Genomic DNA, 20,282 nt, shown 5'->3' with positions numbered 1-20,282 from the left:
TGGATGGTCTTCCTAGTTAGCAGCAGGATTAAGCCTTTTATTTTGCACAAATCCTAATGATTAAGAAATTCTAAGTCAACATGAAAAAAAATTTCACAAAATACATAATGAAACAATAGTCTTCACTGAAATGGAACTGTGGTCATTACAGGGATTTTCAGTAATGGCTTGGAACTCAGAAAAAAAAGAATATCTAATCATAACAGTTATACATATTTTAAATTAGACATGACATCTCATATTCCAGTATTTAAACTAGGCCCTGTTCATACAGGGTTACATATGAGCCCTCTCATTTGGAAGAGGTGATGCCATATAGACATCATTCTAATTTCGAGCCTTTTCCTTTGAGGCATGGTTTTGAGTTAGAGCTCTTGGAGCAAAGTAAAAATGCTAACCAGCATGGTTGCTCTTACAGATAATATCAAAACAGACAGGGAAGAACAACTCAAAGCTTGTCACGTGTTGGAGGCTGCATGAAAGGGGTTGATGAAGAGGTATGCACACGGACAAGATGTGAAGCACTGACAAAAGGGAAAGGATTGATGTGGAGACAACTAAAAGGCAGCAAGGATGGCTGCACAGAGGAAGCTACGAAGGCTGCAGAAGTAGACCAAGAAGATTCACCTGGATGATGGAAGGAATGTGAGGTGTTCACTTTGGTAAGGAGAACATTAGAAAGAATGTTTTTATAAAACCTTACAAAGAAAATAAGTGCATATGAAAGATCATAATTTCAATAAAATATTGTAGTGAAGGTATGAGCAAGAGTGTTTGGAAGAAAAGAACTTGGAAAAAATTAATTAAAAATAAGACAGACTGAGAGCCAGGTTGGATGGGCAGGTGAGAGGGGTTTTGAGAGACAGAGTGTAATATCTGCAGATCTGTGAATTCTTTTTACCCTTCTGGGGCACCTGCTGGCATAGCATTTGAGGATTTCAGATATTGGTGAAGGGAGCCTAGAAGAAAGATGGAGAGATTTCCAAGGGCATATAGAGACAGGATAAGGGGGAATGGATCCAAACTGGAAGAGTATAGGTTTAGATTGGATATCAGGAAAAAAAGTCGTTACTGCAAGAATGGCGAAGCACTGGAACAGGTGGCCCAGAGAAGCTGCGGATGTCCCATCCATAGAAGCGCTCACCGCCAGGTTGGATGGGGCTCTGAGCAACCTTGCCCTGCCCCTGGCAGATTGTTGGAACTAGATCATCTTTAAGGTCCCTTCCAACCCAAACCAGTCTACGATTTGTCGATTCTGGGGTGGCGACACGACAACCCCTGCAGTGGAAGAAAAGAGAAGAGTTTAAGGGGAGAGGTGCAGCCTTTGGTTTCAGCTGCGACTGTGACTGCACCGAGGGGGCGGCGAGGCCCCCTCTGGCCGTGCCTATGCCTGCGGCGGCCATGGCTGTGCCTGTGCCTGTGGCCATGGCTTGTGGCCGTACCTACTACTACACCTGCGGCTGTGGCTGTCCCTACAGCTGTGCCCGTGGGCGCGCTCCCGCCCTCAGGGCGCGCTCCCGCTCACGGCTGCCGCGTGCCGCGCGCGCCCCACTAGCCCCGCCCCTCCGGCCCCGCCCCCGCGCGCAGCAGAGCGCCCTTCTCTCCCCTTCCTCCCTCCCACTCCCCCACCCACCACGGAGCCGCCTCTGATTGGCCCGTGTCCCGGCGGCGCTGGCCAATCGGAGGCCGGCCCGGGACCCCGCCTCTTTAGAACCTGGCGGCGGCGGCGCGGCCGGGGACAGCGGCGATGGCGGCGGCGGGGCGGGCGCTGCGCGCGGCGCTCCCCTGCGGGCTCTGGGGCCGCCTGGCCCCGCTGCCGGGCGCGCCCCGCCGGGGCGCTGCGCACTTCGCTTTCCAGCCGGACCCGGCGCCCAGCGAGTACGGTGAGAGCGCGGCTGGGCCGGGGTCCACCCCGCGGGCCGGCCTCAACCTCGCTCTGCTGCCGGGTCCGCCCTGTCGCCCCCGCCTTCTTGGGGGAGGCCGCCAACAACCCCGTCTGGGATGGGAGGGAGGCAGGCAGGCAGAGCCCGCCGAGGGCCCGGTGGGGCGCTGCGAGTCGGGCCTCGGGCGGCGGAGGCATCCGCGTGGCCGCGTGACCCCGCTGCGTCCTCGGCGCTTCCACGCTCGGGTGTCCCGCAGAAATCCTGGGCTGTGGGTGGGAAGGCCCCTGTGGGCCGCTGGCGGGGCCGGGGGTGCCGCAGGCCCCCTCGGCGCGGGGCGTGGTGAAGTGTTTCGGGCTGCCAGAGCTGCGGTAGATGGGCCCATCGTGTGCTCAGACCTGCAAGGCCATCCACGGCCCCTGTCCTGTTCCACAAGCTTCTAACAGTAACTTACTGACTTGACATCTATCCCGGTTTTTGTACTGCGTGCTTAGGTCATGAGTGTGATAATAAATCTATGATGAATAAAGACTGCTGTCCGCTGAAAGGTTCGAGGTCATCCTCGTGGTCACATGGTTGAGAGTAAACACAGATAACTTGGAAATGAACAGCGCAGGTCGTTTGACTTTTATTTCTGAGATGCATCCCTGCAAATGGCTGGTGCTGAGTTCACCTGGAAGAAGCCTGACAGCTGCAGAACATCTGTTTCTATCACATGAACCTCAATATCCTCTAGAAAACTTGTTACTTAGTGGGATACCTTGGTGTTGCATCTTGGTCATGACCAATAGAAACAGAGTTTTCTCTGGTAGTGATAAAGATGTACAGGCATCCAAGGTGCCACTGGTGAAGCACATGTATGGCAGGTTCCTGCTTGAAGTCATGTGAAGAAGCTCTGATGTGGCATGCCAGTTATTGCCATTTATTAATAGAAAACTAATTCCCTGTGAGTTAAAATACACTTTGAAATTATGCGAAAAGTAGTGGAAGTGAAATAAAGTTTTGTCTATACTGATCCTGATATTGTTGAGATAATAATGCTTTTCCAACTTCGCTGTTCAAATCTGAAAGGCACAATTAGATCCCCCTTTCCTGTGTGGGCTGTTTTACAAAGGCCTGTTTTATAAGCAAGAGAAGCAGGTTAGAACTATCATGGTGAGAAGTTTCTCACAGTAGCTTAAGTAATAGCCATTTATATCAAATACTGGAAGGATGGTATCTTGTAGAAAAGATAACCTAAGTACTAATGTGGATGACTTGGGAAAGAGAGAAACAGCTGCTGTTCCCCAGCTTTTCTTTTCTTGAATTTGTAAATTTTGTTCAGTAGGGATTTTGTATAACTTGAACAGTTCCCGTACCTTTTTTTTTTTTTACATTTTCCTTTCCTTAAAGGGCCTTGTAAAGTATAACAAGTGAAGTTACCAAGCACAGGAATGTCTAGGAAGGTGGCTACTCAGGTGTGGCATGACATGAGTCTTTAACAAAAAATACTGACATTAATTAACAATTTAGAAGAAAGGGAAGCTGAACATTTGTTGAGAGGTACTGTAACTACTGGAAAAAGAATGTAGTTCTCCTTCCTGAATTCTATCACTTGTTATGTTTGTGTGGGATCTTCACGTAACCGTCTTATTTATTTATTTAATTTTACACACTGTAGTGTTGGTAGGTAGCATTCTCCTGGTCTGTGGCTTCTAGTCATGACTTAGAGGTTTTGCAAGTTAAAGAGCTACCAAATGTCAGCCAAGCAATTTCTTACTTTCTTGCTTTCTTTTAAGAATTATTTTATTTGCTTGGAGAATCTGAATTGGTCACAGTAGTGAGAACCAGGCTGTTGTTTTGATCCATCTTTGCTTTCAGGCCTCCTTGTTTTTCCCCGTGGTGCTGGAATGAAGAGGGGCACTCTGGTAGCCTTTCTTGGTTTGAATTAAAATTCAAAGATTTTAAGACAGCTTGCTTTTCTTCAGCAAAGTAAACCAAGTTTCTTTCTTTGAACGATGGATTTGATGCTTCAGACACTTACTAACTGCAGTGCACAGAGCAGGCCAGTGGTCTAGAAAACTTCTGATAACAATAGGTGTCTGTAAATGGGAAAGGCTGGAGCTTTAAAAATTGTGATTAAAGAATGATAAAATAAGCTTCATGAGATCTGGTGAATTTTAGCAGGGGGGGATCCCAGACCTCAAAACAATAGTACGTTGGTTTCTTCCTTTGAAAAGGAAGTCATTGTTCCCAGTGTTTGGCTGAGCATTGCAAAACTGCATTTGCTCTAGGCAAGAGCATAGTTTTTTGAAAGGAAAATTGGATCCAGGGTAGTAGAATTACAGTCCCTGGGAAGGCAAGGTATACAATGCTCAATCCCATCTATCCTATAATTTAAGTTTATTCAGCAAATGAATCTTGGGTATTCCTAACAGGGATCTTGTTTTTAATGGTAAAGTTTTTAGACATGCTTGCACCAGTGTTTTCTAATGTACTTTGTGTTTTGAACCAAATTGAATTGCTGATGATCACTTTCACACAGGGCAAACTCAGAAGATGAATCTCTTCCAGTCCATAACAAGTGCCTTGGACAATGCTTTAGCCAAAGATCCAACTGCAGGTACCTTATACTTGTTAGTGTGTTTTGCTTTGTGTTTTGGTTTACCTGTGTACAATATTTAATGTATTTCTCAAGGCCTTTAAAGTTTTCTAGTAAGTTATTTCTACACTTCGATCTCAAATCTCAAAAATGTGTTGCATTAACAGATTACTAATGGATTGTATGGTCTAAGATGCAGTTGTATCTTCTGTATTCGCTCTGTGTATTTCATTTGAAAGTGAGGACAGAAGATACATTATTTAACATGCTTATAAGTATTATTGATGAGAACTGTACTTAAGGGCAGCTTGAGTCCCACCAGTAGGAGTTTTAAAAATGTAAACGTTACTTGTAAATTTCTTAAACTTTCTCTAAAACCGGTATTTTTTTTGAGACCATATATTCCTCACTCCATACATTCTGCTTTCTTCTGCCCTCCAAAATTAATTTATAGCTTTACAGATATCTGTTCATTGTTGTGCATAGGCAGTATAAGATTTGCTAGGCTTTTGCAGTCTGGATAACCCAAAACTTGAAGATGCTGCTTCATTATAGTGGGATTTAAAAGGCTTGTCCTAAACTCTTGCACAAAACTATTTAGTCCACTTTTAATTCTTATCTATAACAGGAGGTCTTTTGCTTCTGTTGTCCTAACAAAGGCATGATGATGGCCAGATATCTGAAGGAGATGCTTCAGAACACAGCTGCAAAGTCTTCCTCATCTTGTGTAATTTTGGGTTTTCTTTTAAGTATGTTAGTAACGCTTTTTGGCACTGCTTGAACCACTGCTCAACCTAAAGTCTGACTAATTGTCTGATCTGTTGGGACAAATTCCGTGTTGTCTGTCCAGTACTATGCCTGTATACATTCCCTCTCAATCTACAGCTGTGTTATATGCACCTCGATTAGATTAAACTTAGACAACTGAGGGTAAATTAGGGCCGAGAACAGATTTTAGTACCACTTCTATAGAATCTGCCATATAAAAGCAAGTAGAATGTTAGTCCAGCAGGAACCTAGACTCATATATAATGTTCAGCCTTTAGAGAACCAGTTGCTCTAAGGTTCCAGTCTTGCTCATCAGCTTTGCAGGGCTGAGTCTTTGTAAAGCCCTTTGCAAGACCATGTTGGAGTTCTACAGTGCAGACGTGAGTTCTCGGAATCGCTGCACTTACTGAATTAATTAGGACTTTTCGCAATAGAAAACATCCTTCATATGTTTTTTGTTGTATGGGAATTGAGCAATTGTTTAAGTGTGGAAATCCTCATACTTGTGTTGATGAGAATTAGAATCTCTCCAGGAAAATATATTTCAGTGGCTAAACTGAGTAAATCCATTCAAGTTTGTGGATACCAGCATTAAATGGGAATATTTTTTGTAGATGCCAGCTGGCTCAAAAGTAAGGAGCCATATGGTAACAGAAAGGTTTTAGTACATTAAATCCCTCACAAATTATTGCTAAAAATTAATTAGAGAAGTGATCTAGGGACATAGTTCAATCATACACCCCGTGAATGCATTCATTTTATATCATTATAGAAGTTATTTTTCTTTAAGTGGTGTCATTGATGTGATTAGCACAAGAATCTTAATCCCTTTTAGTGATTCCAACCAGAAATTTATTTTATTTAATTAAGAATAGTATTTGAAAGGCAAGAAGGTTAACTTATTATTTTGTGTCCTTTGGAATATGGAGAATATTGAGGAATTGGGGAATAATCAGAACTGACCCTAGTTCATGCAAGCAGCTGTTGGTGATACTGCTGCACATCTTACATGCTTAAAAAATTGAAATGTGCAATACTTGTTTCTGTGAAATAAATAATAAAACTGTTTTAAGAAAAATTAGACATAACCGTTCCATAAATTCAAAGAAAAAAACCGAAACAGATTAGTTGATATGAAGCTAAGTTTTAAAGGCAAATACTTTTCGTGATAAAACTTTATTGACCACAAGAATAGCAGTGTTAAATACTGAGAACTGTCCTAGTTGATAAATAGTCATAGTTTCTGTAGGAGTTTCTTAGAAGTCATTCTTCAGGGATCTGGCAAGTATATTTGGAGAAGGTTTGAAACTTCATATTGGATTGGTATTTTGAAAAAAACTTCACTTTGATGATTTTCAAAACACTATATTACTGAAATCTGTGGATGAAGAATGTAAATGGTTACCAGTTGAAACAGAAGGCTTAATTTCAATGACTCTGTAGTGACTGAATGTGATTGCTTTTTGGAATTTTACTCATTTAGACACTGTGTTGTTATAGGATATTTCAGAAAAACAATTAGTTTAATGAAACCCTAACAGAATCAGTTTTGTAAATTCTGTTTTGAGACAGCTGTGTTGGTGTTCTGATTTCTCATTAACCTTGGTTCTTCATTTGTTATAGTCAGGCTGTGCATAAGAAGTGCTTAGATCTAAATAAATCTTGAAATGACATGAAATTTTAAGTGTTACTTTTTTTAGTGTCTCATATAAAAAGCCTTTGGAACATGATCATTTATAAGTAAGATGTGTTGGAGTAATATTAGCCTCCCCTGCTGTTCTTCTTTTCAGTTGTATTTGGTGAAGACGTGGCCTTTGGTGGAGTCTTCAGATGTACAGTTGGCTTGCGAGACAAATATGGTAAGTTAATTTATAAATCTGACATCAGTTTCATATTAACATCTCTGCTCTTTTTTTTATCCATCTTGCTATGACAAGTACTGTTACTGGAATGCTGAAAAACCGTAAAATCAATGTTTCATGTATGGCAGGCTACTTAGTGCACAGCATTTTACAGATCTTGGAAGCTGGTTGTGGATACAGTAACATGATACAGCTTTTAATTTGGCAATTGCTACTCCCCCCCTGCAAATGCTACTCCCCCACTGGGCTGTTAAAGAGGAGGTTATAAAATATTAGGTTTCAGCAGCTTACTTTCTTCAAGGCACAGAGATGACTGGGACGTTTTGCAGCTAGTGGTTAAATCTGTTTAATGATAATAAAGATATGTTACAGCCATCTAGGGGAACAAAGATCCACATTTTTTTTGAGCAAACCAAGAAAGGGAGAGGACAAAGACTATACTTATAAGAAGTTTCAGAAACACAACCATTTTTTGTTGCCTTGCTTCTCTGCATCAATTATTATGTGCATGTTCTCTTGCTCTCTAGTTTACACGTTAATGTTCAAATAATTTGGATAGAACTTCTGTTAGCAATGATCTTTAGTGCTGCTTGTTGAGATTGAGTTACAGTTCTGTAACTGGTGTGATATGTTGTCTCTGTGTACTAGACTCCATAAGAAAACCAGGCCTCTGAGACAGGAACCAGTTGCTGGAAACATAGGCAACAGAAGACATTGTTTGGGAAATAAGCAGCAGGAACAGATGGTTGCATAAGCAACTTTCTTGGGGCTTAGTGAACATCTCCAGTTTAAAAGACAGAAGGGACAAACTTTATTTGTAAGGGTGGTGCTTTGAGGGTCATTTGATGGGGTTTTTGATGTAAGACAGTCATATAATATTGGAATGAAGGAAAGAGATGATTTAATCTTTGTTGTAGCATTTTATTGATAGTGTATTCCAAAGTGCCAGTGCTGTTCAAAGACTCTGTGACAGCCCTGAGAGAGCACAGGGGGTCTGTTGAGGGAGTGCAAAGGACTGTTTACCCTGTCCTCATCAGGATGATAACCAGCAGTCACAGCACATCAGCAGCCTAGCTAGAATCAGGTTTATTTCATGGGTATAATGACAAAGATTTTAAATTAGATTTTTGAGGAATCTGTGATGTGACTTTGGGAATATTTGGAAAGAACTCCTTTAAAGTGTGAGAGGGAACATGAGAATTGGGGAAGTACTTATATGAACACTGAACAAGGACTAATGACACTGGTATTGCCATTTGCTCAAAAAGGGTACTGACCTCTTCAGGGTGAATAAGAGGATAGATTTTATGAGGAAAAACTAAGAAGTACTCTTGTTTCATGGGATTGTAAAGTAAAATGGGTACGTATATAAAGTGTTGGTCAGATCAGATTAACAAGGTAGGACTCTGCCTCTTCACATTCATTCAGACTATTGCAAAGATCATACTTGCTAGAGGAAAAGTGTGTCAGCTAGAAGAGAAAATTTGAAATTTTGAAAAAAAATTGACATTTGAAAAATTTGAAAAGCTTTTTGATGTTTTCCTACATTTATAAAAGATTTTGCAGATTCTGGTGTTTGGCCTAGGTGAAAAGTGAACTGAAGATGTTGATAGTGATTGAGGGAGAGGGAGGTGGAGAAGGCAGAGCTTGATGTGGGTGTTTGACCCTGGCTAGAGGCCAGTACCCACCAAAGCTGCTCTATTACTCCCCTCCTCAACTGGACATAGGAGAGAAAATATAGCAAAAGGCTCATGAGTTGATACAAGGATATGGAAAGGTCACAAACTGATTACTGCCATGGGCAAAACAGACTTACAGAAATCGGTTGAATTTATTACCAATCAAAATCAGAATAGGATAATGAGAAATAAAACAAATCTTAAAAACATGTTCCCTCTACCCCTCCCTCCTTTCTGGGCTTAACTTCACTCCTGATTCTCTACCTCCTCCTCCCCCACTGCAGCACAGGGAAACAGAGAATTGGGGTTATGGTCAGTTCATCACTTGTTGTCTGCCACTGCTTCTTCCTCAGGGAGACAAGTGCTTTCCCTGCTCCAACGTGGAGTCCCTCCCATGGGAGACAGTTCTCCATGAACTTCTCTAGCATGACTCTTTCCCCTGGGTTGCAGTTCTTCATTAAGTGCTCCAGCGTGGGTCCTTTCCACAAGGTGCAGTCCTTCAGGAACAGGCTGCTCCAGCGTGGTCCCACATAGGGTCACAAACCTGCCAGCAAAGCTACTCCGGTATGAGCTCCTCTCTCCACAGGGCCACAGGTTCTGCCAGGAGCTGCTCCAGTGCAGGCTTCCCACAGGTTTACAACCTTTTTTTTTGGCATCCATCTGCTCCAATGTGGGTTCCTCGAGGGGGCTGCAGGTGGGTCTCTTCCCCCATCGTGGTCTGCAGGGGCACAGCCACCTCACCATGGTATCCACCACAGGCTGCAGGTGAATCTCTGCTTTGGCATCTGGAGCACCTCCTCCCCCTGCTGCTTCACTGGCCTTGGGGCCTGCAGGGCTGTTCCTCTCACGTATTTTCACTCTGCTCTTGTCTGAGCACAATCATGGCCGTGCCATAACTTTTTTTGTTTCCTTCTTATATAGCCCTTGGCCAGAGGTGGGTCTGTCCTGGAGCTGACTGACGTTGGCCCTCTTGGACACAGGGGAAGTTCCTGGCAGCTTCTCACAGAAGCTACCCCATCACTCTTCCCCTTCTATCAAAACCTGGCCATGCAAACCCAATATGCAGGAAAAATAAAAGTTCTTTATGATGCTGCTGAGGTGCACATAAGTAAATGAAGACAATATCTGAACTGAAGTTTGAACAGAAAGAGTGTCTGAAGATAAGGTCCTGGATTCAGGACTCATTTACTGAATGGTAATTCAGCTTTGTAAGGCAGGTAAGAGGACGTGTAACTCAGCTTCTTTCTTCATTCAGTAGAAAACAGGCAGTGACTGAAGAGGGAATGCCAAAGATGAATTGGAGGTGGTACTGAAAATGTAGTTACAATGCTGAGGAGAAACAGAAAAGACTGAAAGTGCAAAAATTGAAAGAATACAATGTTTTGAAGGATGTGTCTGCCTATCAGTGTAGTCTCAGAGATTAAATAAGTTCTAGATGGAATGCTTGTTTTATGAAAAGGCTAGATTCCTTGTAAAATAAGGAGAAATTCCAGATGGAAGTGACAACCAACCAACCTGATGAATCTTATGAGGAAGATTACATACACTTACTGACTCTTTCCCCATTCCCCTCCTGAATTTACTGTCAAATTAATAATAAGTGATACAAGTAATATAATATGAGGTTGTTTGTATATGTTGATATAAAATATGAAGGAATTAATGGGGTTTTTTTCTCCTGTCCTGGAAGAGGGAGGCTGACTTTTTTTTTCATTTGTTTAGTTTCTTTTCCTTGTAGATAATTAAAATCACTAGGTGGCAGTCTATGCCTGTAAGTTGTTATTTTGGTACAAATTGGTAGTTCCTTTGTAAGCACTTTTATAGAGGTCAAGGTATAAATATCATCTAATATTACAGTAGGAAGAATTTAATATATTAATACTCAGTAGCAGTATTATAGAGATGTTGGTTGCCGTCCAGAATGTTACTGAAGTCTCTCTGGAGAGACAGAGAAGAAATTTGCTTTTAGAATAAATTTGTCATTAAATATAAAAGCTGCCTCTTTCCTTTTTTTTTTTCCAGTGCAGTATTATGTTGCATAAGCACAGCCAGAGGCCTATACTAGTAAGTGAAGGAAAGCTCATTGACTTTTTAAGGAAATAAATCCAACCTTTTGATCAGATGAATTTTTAACATGCTACCAGGAATTTTGTTTAAAAATATTTAGTTAAGAAATCGTATGTAAATAAGTCAGTGTGTGGAAGTTTCATTTCCGTGATAGTATGACTAAAGGTAGTGTGTTTGTTCCTATAAATCTTATGTCTAGATCTGAAATAGTGATTCCGGTTTTCTGGCATTGAATTGAACGCTTAAAAATCTGTCGCTGTATAATCAATCCTCCATTCTGAAAATGAGTAGACTTTCTGAAATATTTATGCAGAATGCTCCTTTCAGATAAGGGAAGTAAGTGTTGTACAGTTATTTTCCTTTGTCCCCTCCCTCTGGTCTGGTACACTGGAAGGCATATTCATGTTTATTTCTTATCTCCTTCCCCATCACCCTCTGACAGGTTTTTGATTGTCACCGTTTTGCAGAAGTTATATCCTCTAACCTCTAGAGTATCTTTATTGAAATAAGGCATGCCTGCTGTTCTGTAGTCCTACTCTCTGGAGGTGTTTCCTGTCTTTAGAGCAGTGTGATGCAAACTGCCTCCTGTATTTTTATAGCCTAGGTAATGTGTGCAGGCATTTTAATTTTTTTTTTTTTAAAGGGAAGTACATTATTATTTCAATCCTTGGTATCTATTTGTCCTTGAGTCTGCAAATGCATTTGAAACAATGATCTTGGAGTGGGAATACATATCCCATTGCTCTGCCTGAAGTGTGAAATAAAGTTGCAACATGTAAAGATCAGTATCATCCATGTTACGGAATATATAGAGGAGATCAGAGGTAGGAATTAGGTCATGGGAGATAAAGAAATGGGAGGAGAAAAACAGAGGCAAAAATAAGGTAAAAATGGAGAAAGTGGACAGAAGTGAAGACTGAGAAACAAGAATAGCAGAAATAGTGATTGACAAGGAATGTCACTCAGAAGAATGCTAGGGCAGGTTTTTTTGTGTAACTCAAAAAAATACCAAAAAATCTATCTATCTGTCCCACTGTGGCCAAGAAAGGAAAATTACATAAACAGGGGCAGTGAGGTGTATTTATATAAAATACCTTTCCTTGAATGGTCTTTCTGCTGTTCTCTGAACACCTACAGCTTCAGGGCTTCCTTTTCTTTCACACCGTTCTGGCCTGCACTTGAAGGGAGGCTCTAATGTGCACTTGCTGCCATGTCAAGAGATTGTCCTTCATGAGGGTAAGGATCAGGAGCTTCCTGACTATTTTAGAGCTCGATGTTTTGAGAATGTGGAATAGGATCAGTCCTTGCTCAGAACTTGGAGAGTCCAACAGAAAAAAGGTGAGCTTGGCAGGTCTTTCCCATAGCAGTGCTTGGGTAGAGGGTGACTTCTTTTTGGGTTTATATGTTCACTTTTACAGATGAAGTTTGCAAATTTTTTGAGGTTCTGCTCAATTCCTTATTGCACAGCAGCCTGCAGTTCCTTGTCATGCAATGTTCTTCTATTTGCCATTGAGGGAATTTAGGCAACTGTAAGTTAGATTCCCAATATTTGCAGGCCTGAATAGATTGTTTTCTAAGATTTTGAGCTATTGAAAATTATTTTTGACTGAAAGAGTAGTGTAAATGACTCTTTTATTTTCAATAGGGAATTCCTGAATAATGCCATTTTAATTCCCTTGCAACTATTTGCAAATGCAGGTAGAATGTGACTACTTTGAATGGGAGTTTTTATTTCAGAGATTCTCTCAGTTCCTCGAGGATGTCACTCTGGAGGATGGCAAATGCTTGCCCAGGGTATGAGAGACTTGGCCTAGTGCTGTCCCTCCGGAGTTCTGAACTTAGTCCACAAAGAATTGACTGAGATGCCGAAGCTGATCTTTATAGTGATACAGAAGAAACGGTTTTGTCAGCAGTTCTTTTGAAATGTTTTGGAATTAATTTGTCTTTTGCTCATGTGATTCATTTGTCACTGTTTGGGATCCTCTGTGTGATAGTAGAGTGAACAAGAGGAAGATAAGTTTCTTCCTTTCTGGATTAATGTCCCATCACTGGTGGGAGGGTTTTTGACTCATGGCTTTTTATTTTTCATCTGTTCTGTTTGGTCTCTGTTACTGCTGATCCCCTCCTTTTGTTTGTCGGCGCACACAGAGATGTACTGCCCACAGTAGCTCACGGTGCTCTCAAACACAGTCAGTTAGAACAAAGTGCCTTTCCCAAGGTTTCTGTGTAATATTGCTAAAATGTTCTAGAGTGATGTTTGCTGCCTTTGTTAGTAATGCAGTGTTGACTTTCAGTTTGTGGCCTGATTTAGTCCCCAAGTTTTTCTAATCTACTGCTGTGCAGCCATGAATTGCTTTTTTTGTGGGTAGACACTTGATAACATGAAACTCAGATGATAACAAGAACAGCTGTGTGCCCCTCCTATACCTACGTAGGCTAAACCAAAATCAATCTCAGATCATTTCCTTTTAGGTAATTCTGAGTTACACACGTGGCTAGAGACATTAATACATGCAGACAGTAGTAAATGTGTAATAAGCAGCTTAATTTTTTTTCTCCTTACTCGTTTTTCAGTTTTGTCATGTGGAGTGGAAAGGGTGTGCCCAAGTAACTTGAAATGTAATTCTCATTTTTCCCTAATATTTTCAAGCATATAGGATTGTTTTGTATATAATCCTTCCTGTGCCTAATTATTATTTTGATGCAGCTAGAAGTGTAAATATAGTTGGTAGGATTATTTTCTTCCAAACCAGCTTTAAAAAAAAAGTGTGAAATAGACGGGGAGCAGATTGTAAACAGTAATTTCTGTCTGTTCAGTCAGTTCAGGATATTTTCTTGCAAATTGATAAATCACAGGAAGAAAAGGAACATCAGGAGAGGTAACACTTGTGTTGAATCCTGTGAGAACAGGGGGAGTTGAATCAGAAATTTCCCCTGTGGAAAATTTCAAACACATCAAAAAGCAAGTGACTGAACAACATATGAAACCACAGTTGTAGCAAGAAAATAGTATCCTTATGTTCCTTATGTTCCTTATGTTAGGATGACCGGGCCACATTAGCCATCAGCTGGATGCTTTAAAAATGATTTTATTTATCACTTCCATATTTGTTTTCCTTTCCTTTCTGTCTGCCTTACAAAATTTTCTCTCTGAAGCACAGGGAATGTTTTGGGATAGATCAGCTGGCAAAGGCTGTTTTTAGCCTTCAGTGGTGGGAGTTTCTCTAGCTTTCCTACACACGGGGTCCCAGTGCAGGGTTATTATTATGGTTTGAAGCTTTTCTTTATTGATCAGTTTTCTCTGAACTCTGGTTGCTGCAGCTGGAGGGTATAGAGCATTCAAAACTGAATACTTTACTCTTGTGTTTTACTGAGTAAAACCTGGTTGCTTACAGCTCTCTGTTGTTACATCTCATGATAATGCTAGCTTGTCTTGCAGCAATAATGTTTATTTACAACACCTGATCCACTATAATCCCTGGTTGTTATTCTGTAGACCTTGTGTCTAAGGTGTAAACACCTGTGTGAGTTTTCAGGGAACACTTTATTCTCGGTAAATGAATCATTTATTTATAGTCCAGTAGACTAATTCAGGAGTCTTCGTTTATTTGGCCAGGAGATGGCTGTACCTAGCCATGCCCAAGGGACACCAGCCTTTCTAAAAAAATGGTAGTCATTCTTTGAAGATAAGTATTTACTTGAGCACAATATTATTCTATGAGCTTTAGCTGTAGAAAACTCCTGAAAGCAAGTTCTGTGTTTTAAGTGAAAAGCTTATGGGGGAAAACACAGGTGAGAGGATAGAGTTGTTATGGTATTTGGTGAAGGTTTTTGGCTGAAGTTTGGATGTGCTTGCAAAAACTGCTTGATGTCCCAATGGCTTTTAGTAGCATAAAATGATGGGAGAACCTTTTGAAGCTGAGCTAACAGAAGTAGATCTAGTATAGGGTTGTTTTTTAAAAAAATTCTGACAGTTTGCCTTCAAAATACATAAAATACTTTAAAATGTTTATATCCAAAATATTTTTGTTAGTGATTTCGGGACATTTTTTATTGTGTAGACTACACTTAATGTTACTGGTAAGGGAGCAGAGATCTGTCAATGGACATTCTGGGTTGTCCTGGTTGTTGTTCTGGTCCCAAATGTTACAGTGCAAAGGTAAGAAGTACAAGAACACAATGTGGATGGGCTTTAATGCAGTATATTAAGGCAGAGTGTTCTGCCTCCCAGAAGCTACTAGTAGTTGGGTCTTATCAGCAGGTGGGAAGACACTCTGAGGTTTTTATGTGGAATTTTTAATCAGTAATCATGGTGTCTTTTACATTCTTTTAGAACATAACCATATGCTATTATAAGGAGGAGGAAAAACTCAGCCTAAAGTAGCATAAGTGTTAGGGCTTTACTGTGTAAGCAGATAGAAAAATGTTATCTCAGTGCTTCAGAAGCAGACTGCAAGCTTGCTGAAGAAACATGGTGCTTCTTTGGCATAGGTCCTGGTCCTTCCTAAAACATTGTATGTGGTAGAAGGAAGGAGTTCAGAATTTTTGACATCATGGACATATGCTAAGGGTGGAACATTTTATTCAGAGTTCAAAATGACTGCTTGTGTGTAGATTGAGTAAAACCTAAATAGCCTGGGGTTTGGTTATTGTCATTTCTTTGTGGATGGATTTAAGTGGAGAATTCTGTAACTTGCTTGCCTGGTTCTTCCAGAACAGTTTGGCAAGACCTGGATTTGTTCTGATTTGTATAAATGTCTTTGAACAGTAACATCTGGAGAACGTGTTTCAGATTCATTACACAATAGTACATTTTGTTCATTTTCATCTTAAATAGCCAATACTTTTTTTAAGATTTACAGTTGGAAAAAGAAGAAAAGTTATTTGAAAACTTGCTAAAATGTAGTATATCCTTTTACACCTTTTGTATCTGTGGGATAATGATATAAATCAGTCTCTTGTCAGAGCTAAATAGCTTTTATTTTTGTTTTTTCTTTTCTTTTTAATGGTTCTGATAGTGTGCCTGGTGTGAAAACAGTATTTTATTTATTTGTGACTTACTAATATTTATTATGTTTCTTTTCATATGTTGTAAACCTTTTTGAGGGAACAATAAGGAATATATTTTTTAATGTAGAACTTGATACTCAGTACAGAGCTTAAGAAAGCTGTTCTCACATTTTTAAGATATTTCAAGATACATTGCTGGGCAAAAAAGTATGTGCTGCTGAACTTCCTAAAAATGGAATTTTCCACTTTAGGAAATACTTGCAGTGAAACATATAAAGACAATATTTTGATAATATCATGTCAAGGAGGATGAAACTTTATGTATTTAAGACCCAAGATGGAATTGATGAGCATAACCAGTCTTTGCAGTCTGTATTAATACCAGGTCTGCAAGCACATTTTGTGTACCTTCTTTTAGATGTCTCTCTTTATGTCTTTGCTATTCCATAGGTGGAATTAAGCGATTCTCAATTTCTTGGGTTAGTCCTGTGATTCTTTCTGTTTCATTTGTATGTTTATTTATCCCACTCATCAACTGGGGTTAATTCAATTTGTTTGCTGTTTCTTGTATTCTGAGTTTGGTGGTAAGAGGGTGGTAATTTCAATTTAAGAAAGTGCTGCAGACTTTATTACAAGGAATAAAACTCTCTAGAGTTTTCTTGGAAGTAGTTTGCTTGAAGCCTAAAAGGGTGAAAAAAGTCAAGACTAATATCCAAGTCTGGGAATTGTCTAAGCAGATTTGCAGCAGAAGCACTTTGAGGTGCAGGTTAATTTCATTTTAACTTGATTCAGAGCCATCTTCCAGTGACCAGGTTGACATAACTTGCTAGTCATTTTTTATAAAAGATCTCTTTTCTTTTTAATTTGCAGAAACATTAAATCCTCAAAACCTGGCAGGGGGTTTTCATACTTACATGGAAGCACCAAGTATAGACCAATTTATTCATTTTTCTCACGCACATGCTTTGCATTATGAAGGGACAGGCATGGTTACCAGTGAGATTTGTAAGATGGTTTCCATTATTGCAGGTTACTGGTCACTGAGCTCTTTGCTCCTGAGTACTTCTACAGCAGCATGAAATCCTTGCTCTTGTGTTGAAAATACTTGCTTCACAATTCCGGGTAGATCCACATTGCTTTCACATTCACTGTAAAATACGTCTATACTGCTGATACTGAGGAATGCAAGAGAGGGTGACTTGTATTTGGCATTTTTGCCTACTCCTTGATTTGTCATCCAGATAATGTGCACAGCTTATTACAGCAGAATTTTCATTCACAGGCTGCAATACTTAGCTTTGATAACTGTTCTGTGTTTCCTGTTGGATCTCTGTCACGTCATGTGATGTTGCAGACAATGTGAAAATGCACAGAACTGACCTAAGCCTTGTAATTTAAGCTGGTATGTTGTCCTCTGCTTCTATCCACATATAAGTATTTGGTAGATGTCAATTTTGGGGCATATCTTTGCAAGTAAGCACTCTGTCATCTGGCATAACTTCTCATGTCAAACTGTATGTCAGTTATGCTTTTCTGCAAGTGTGCTTCTCACACAGCAAAATTGTTTTGTAGTTGAAAAAGGAATGTTATTAATCATAGCTGGAGGAATATTTGAATGCCTTGTCCAGTTAGGCATTGCTCTTTTTTTATTTAGGCTGCAATTGGGTATATGAGCCAGATGATGAGGAGGAGTTCAGTGTGGAGTGGGCAGCCTGCATGAATGTTTGAACCAGCAGTTCCAATTCAAAGTGTTTTCAACAAGTCATTCTCTTACTCAAGGTGATGTGTTTTCTTTCTAAGAGCTCATTAGATCACAGCTATTCTTTCACCTCTTCTTCCTCCAAGAGTCCCTTAGAGAAGTAAAAAGAAATTCTGGTGAGGAAATCTGCCACTGAGATGTGAGCCGTTTTTTAAATGCTTTCCTAAGAGTGTGGATCTGAATCAGTACTATTTTACCAATGTCATTAAAGGCTTCCATTAACAGGACAGGTACAGGCATAAAAAGTTTTGGCAGTGAGCATGTATCCCTGCTTGGGGCTGTTAATAAAGCATGGAATATTAGTGGTTGTAAGGAGAAGACCTTGAAAGTCATCTCTTTCAAACCAGTACTCAGCACAGAGTTGAGTTTAGGTTGCCTGTGGTCTTGTCCAGGTGAGTTTTGAACATGTCCAAGGCAGGAGCTTCTACAACCTCTTGGAACAGTTTATTCCATCGTGTGACTACTGTCATAGTGAGGATTTTTCCTTTAATATAATTAGTTTACTTTTTTGCATCATTTTTTCACCTGACACTGTGTACCTGAAAAGAATCTGGTCTTTCCCCTGTTCATACTACTGCTTGGCTGCTCCTGCATTGTGGAAGGATTAGATGAATTGCAAGGTTACCAGCATCCAAAGCTAAGGCAAAGCTTTGCATTAACCTCCACCAACTCCTTGCACTTCTTCCCTGAGAAAGGCAGAGAATTACATGATATATTTTAATATTTTTGGTTTATTCTTTAGCTTTTGGTGGCTGCTAGTTTGTCACAAATGACAGGAAATCTGAACTGGGGGAGAGGGCTAAAAAGCAAGTCTTCACCTTTGCTTTAGGAAGGCAGAGGTGTTTATAGAGTTTTTCTGGGTCCTCCCTAATCCAAAAGGCTGTACACCTGTCAAGAACATTCTTAACGTTATATTCACGCTGTGAACTTTTAGAATTTCCTAAGTTTTACTAGAAAGTTTTCCTTCCAAACCTGAAATTTGGTAACTGCAGATTGTAAGAATTTCTAGGTAATGGAGGAGATTAATGGACTCCCAGTCCATGGTAACCTTTTCTTTGTGCTTCAGCAGACTTCTCCTGACCCTGATATTATATGTGGTCTTTGAGAGTGAGGGTTAAATGCAAATGCAATAAACATGCTTTTCTCCTGAGGGAATCTTGGGGGAGAGGAGGTGAAAGTGTAGTTGTGATCTGATAAGCTCTTGGAAGAAAATGCATCAACTTGAGTCAGAGGATGACTTGTTGAGAAGACTTTGGGCTAGAACTACTAGTTCAAACATTTATGTTTCTTCAAATGTATGATTTAGTAACTGGGGGAGACTTAAAGGAAAATATACCTGTCAGCTGTTCCTAATTTCCAAATTACTTGAAGTACTTTTCTGAAGTGTTGGTTATGTCAGTGGCATATATGATAAACCTGTGGAGAATTCCTGTTCTTACCAGTTGCCAGGCAGAACAGGTGTCCTTTACTTTGGGCAACACAATGGTGACAAGTGGTTCAGTAGGATGCATTTTTTTGTGTGATTTTCTTTTTTCCCCCCAAATGAAACATAATTAAGACTCCTGTGAACAAGTGAAACCATGTAAGAAAGAGTTATCTTTCATTTGATCTTTAAAGTTCTGTCTAGAATAAGAAGTCAGCTCCTTTGTTGCAGAGTAGAGCATAATCCTGGATTTTGCAGCAGCAGAATAGGAAGAAGCTAATTTAGGTTACTGCATGCAAATCTCATTTCTGACCCTGCTGTCAGTTGCTCAAAGATTTCAGCAGTATGTTTTTTTTACTAACTTTTGTATCTTACTGCCATAATGTGACTTTTTGGAATATTTATGGAAAATGTAATGGGAATGCCATGTAATTAGTTGCTAAATAATCAAAACTAAGTGTTGAAATTGTTGTGAAGGCATAGGCAGTGTATGGGATATATGTGTTTCTCCTATAACTGACCAAACTCACTGCACTTGACTTGAGACTTTACATTGACTTGACTGAGGGCTGAGACCTGGCCACTCAGCCCTGTGGTTGGCTGAGTTATGCCAGAGGCATGGCTGGGTCCTTGAAGCCTGTTGTGAATGTTTGGACACGCATGAATTCTGTTGGCTTTTGCAGGATACAGGGCTGGGGAGGAACAGGAGAGGAGTAAGGTAATTTCTGTAAGTTGTTATTCTGTGCACAATAGGTAAAAGTCATCTCCAGAAGATAAAAGCTACTGGCGTATGAAATCCTTTTCATTTCATACAATCACTTTTCATCAGTTAGGTAGGTGAAATAACGTATTTTAACATGGATAACTCTGGGAAAAGCAGCTTTTTAAACAACATGGCATGTTAGTGTGCAAGGTTTCAAGACTGAGAGTTAAACCATCTCTGTGTCAGTGAACCTGAAGCCCTGCTTTGGACAAGTAGGTTTGAAATTACTATATTCAGCTGTAAAGTTAATGTGTATTTAGTGGTATTCCCTTTAGAGTAACAGGGCCTGTTGCATTTTTTTAAAGCTGGAGAACTGTGACTAGGTTGTCAGTAGAAAAAAGTGGTAGAACAAGATGATTAATAAGTTAGTAGAACTATATTTTGTTAACCCAAGAGCTCTAAACCAGCTGAGTAGAAATTCACCAAATTTACTTGCTGTTTGGCTTGCCCTCTCGTATAGTATCAGAGAAATGGAAGACTACAAGTGTCA

General features: G+C 40.2%; 1 protein-coding gene across 2 annotated transcripts in view; it reads left to right on the top strand.

The window, feature by feature from the left end:
- The first annotated feature begins 1,775 nt into the window (after positions 1-1,775).
- BCKDHB (branched chain keto acid dehydrogenase E1 subunit beta) overlaps positions 1,776-20,282 on the top strand; it is a 116,328-nt gene continuing 97,821 nt past the window's right edge. Inside the window, exons 1-3 of one of the 2 annotated variants that reach the window (XM_039569180.1) lie at positions 1,776-1,883; positions 4,405-4,482; positions 7,020-7,088. In XM_039569180.1, the coding sequence (XP_039425114.1) occupies positions 4,419-4,482; positions 7,020-7,088 (133 nt within the window). In that variant the 5' untranslated portion in view covers positions 1,776-1,883; positions 4,405-4,418. The remainder of the gene's footprint in view (positions 1,884-4,404; positions 4,483-7,019; positions 7,089-20,282) is intronic. The other variant, XM_039569179.1, reaches the window with a different exon arrangement.

The sequence above is a fragment of the Corvus cornix genome, chromosome 3, assembly GCF_000738735.6.
Source record: "Corvus cornix cornix isolate S_Up_H32 chromosome 3, ASM73873v5, whole genome shotgun sequence".
NCBI classification, from domain to species: Eukaryota; Metazoa; Chordata; class Aves; order Passeriformes; family Corvidae; genus Corvus; species Corvus cornix.
Note: the sequence above shows the minus strand (reverse complement) of the source record. Positions and strands in the feature narration are given on the sequence as shown.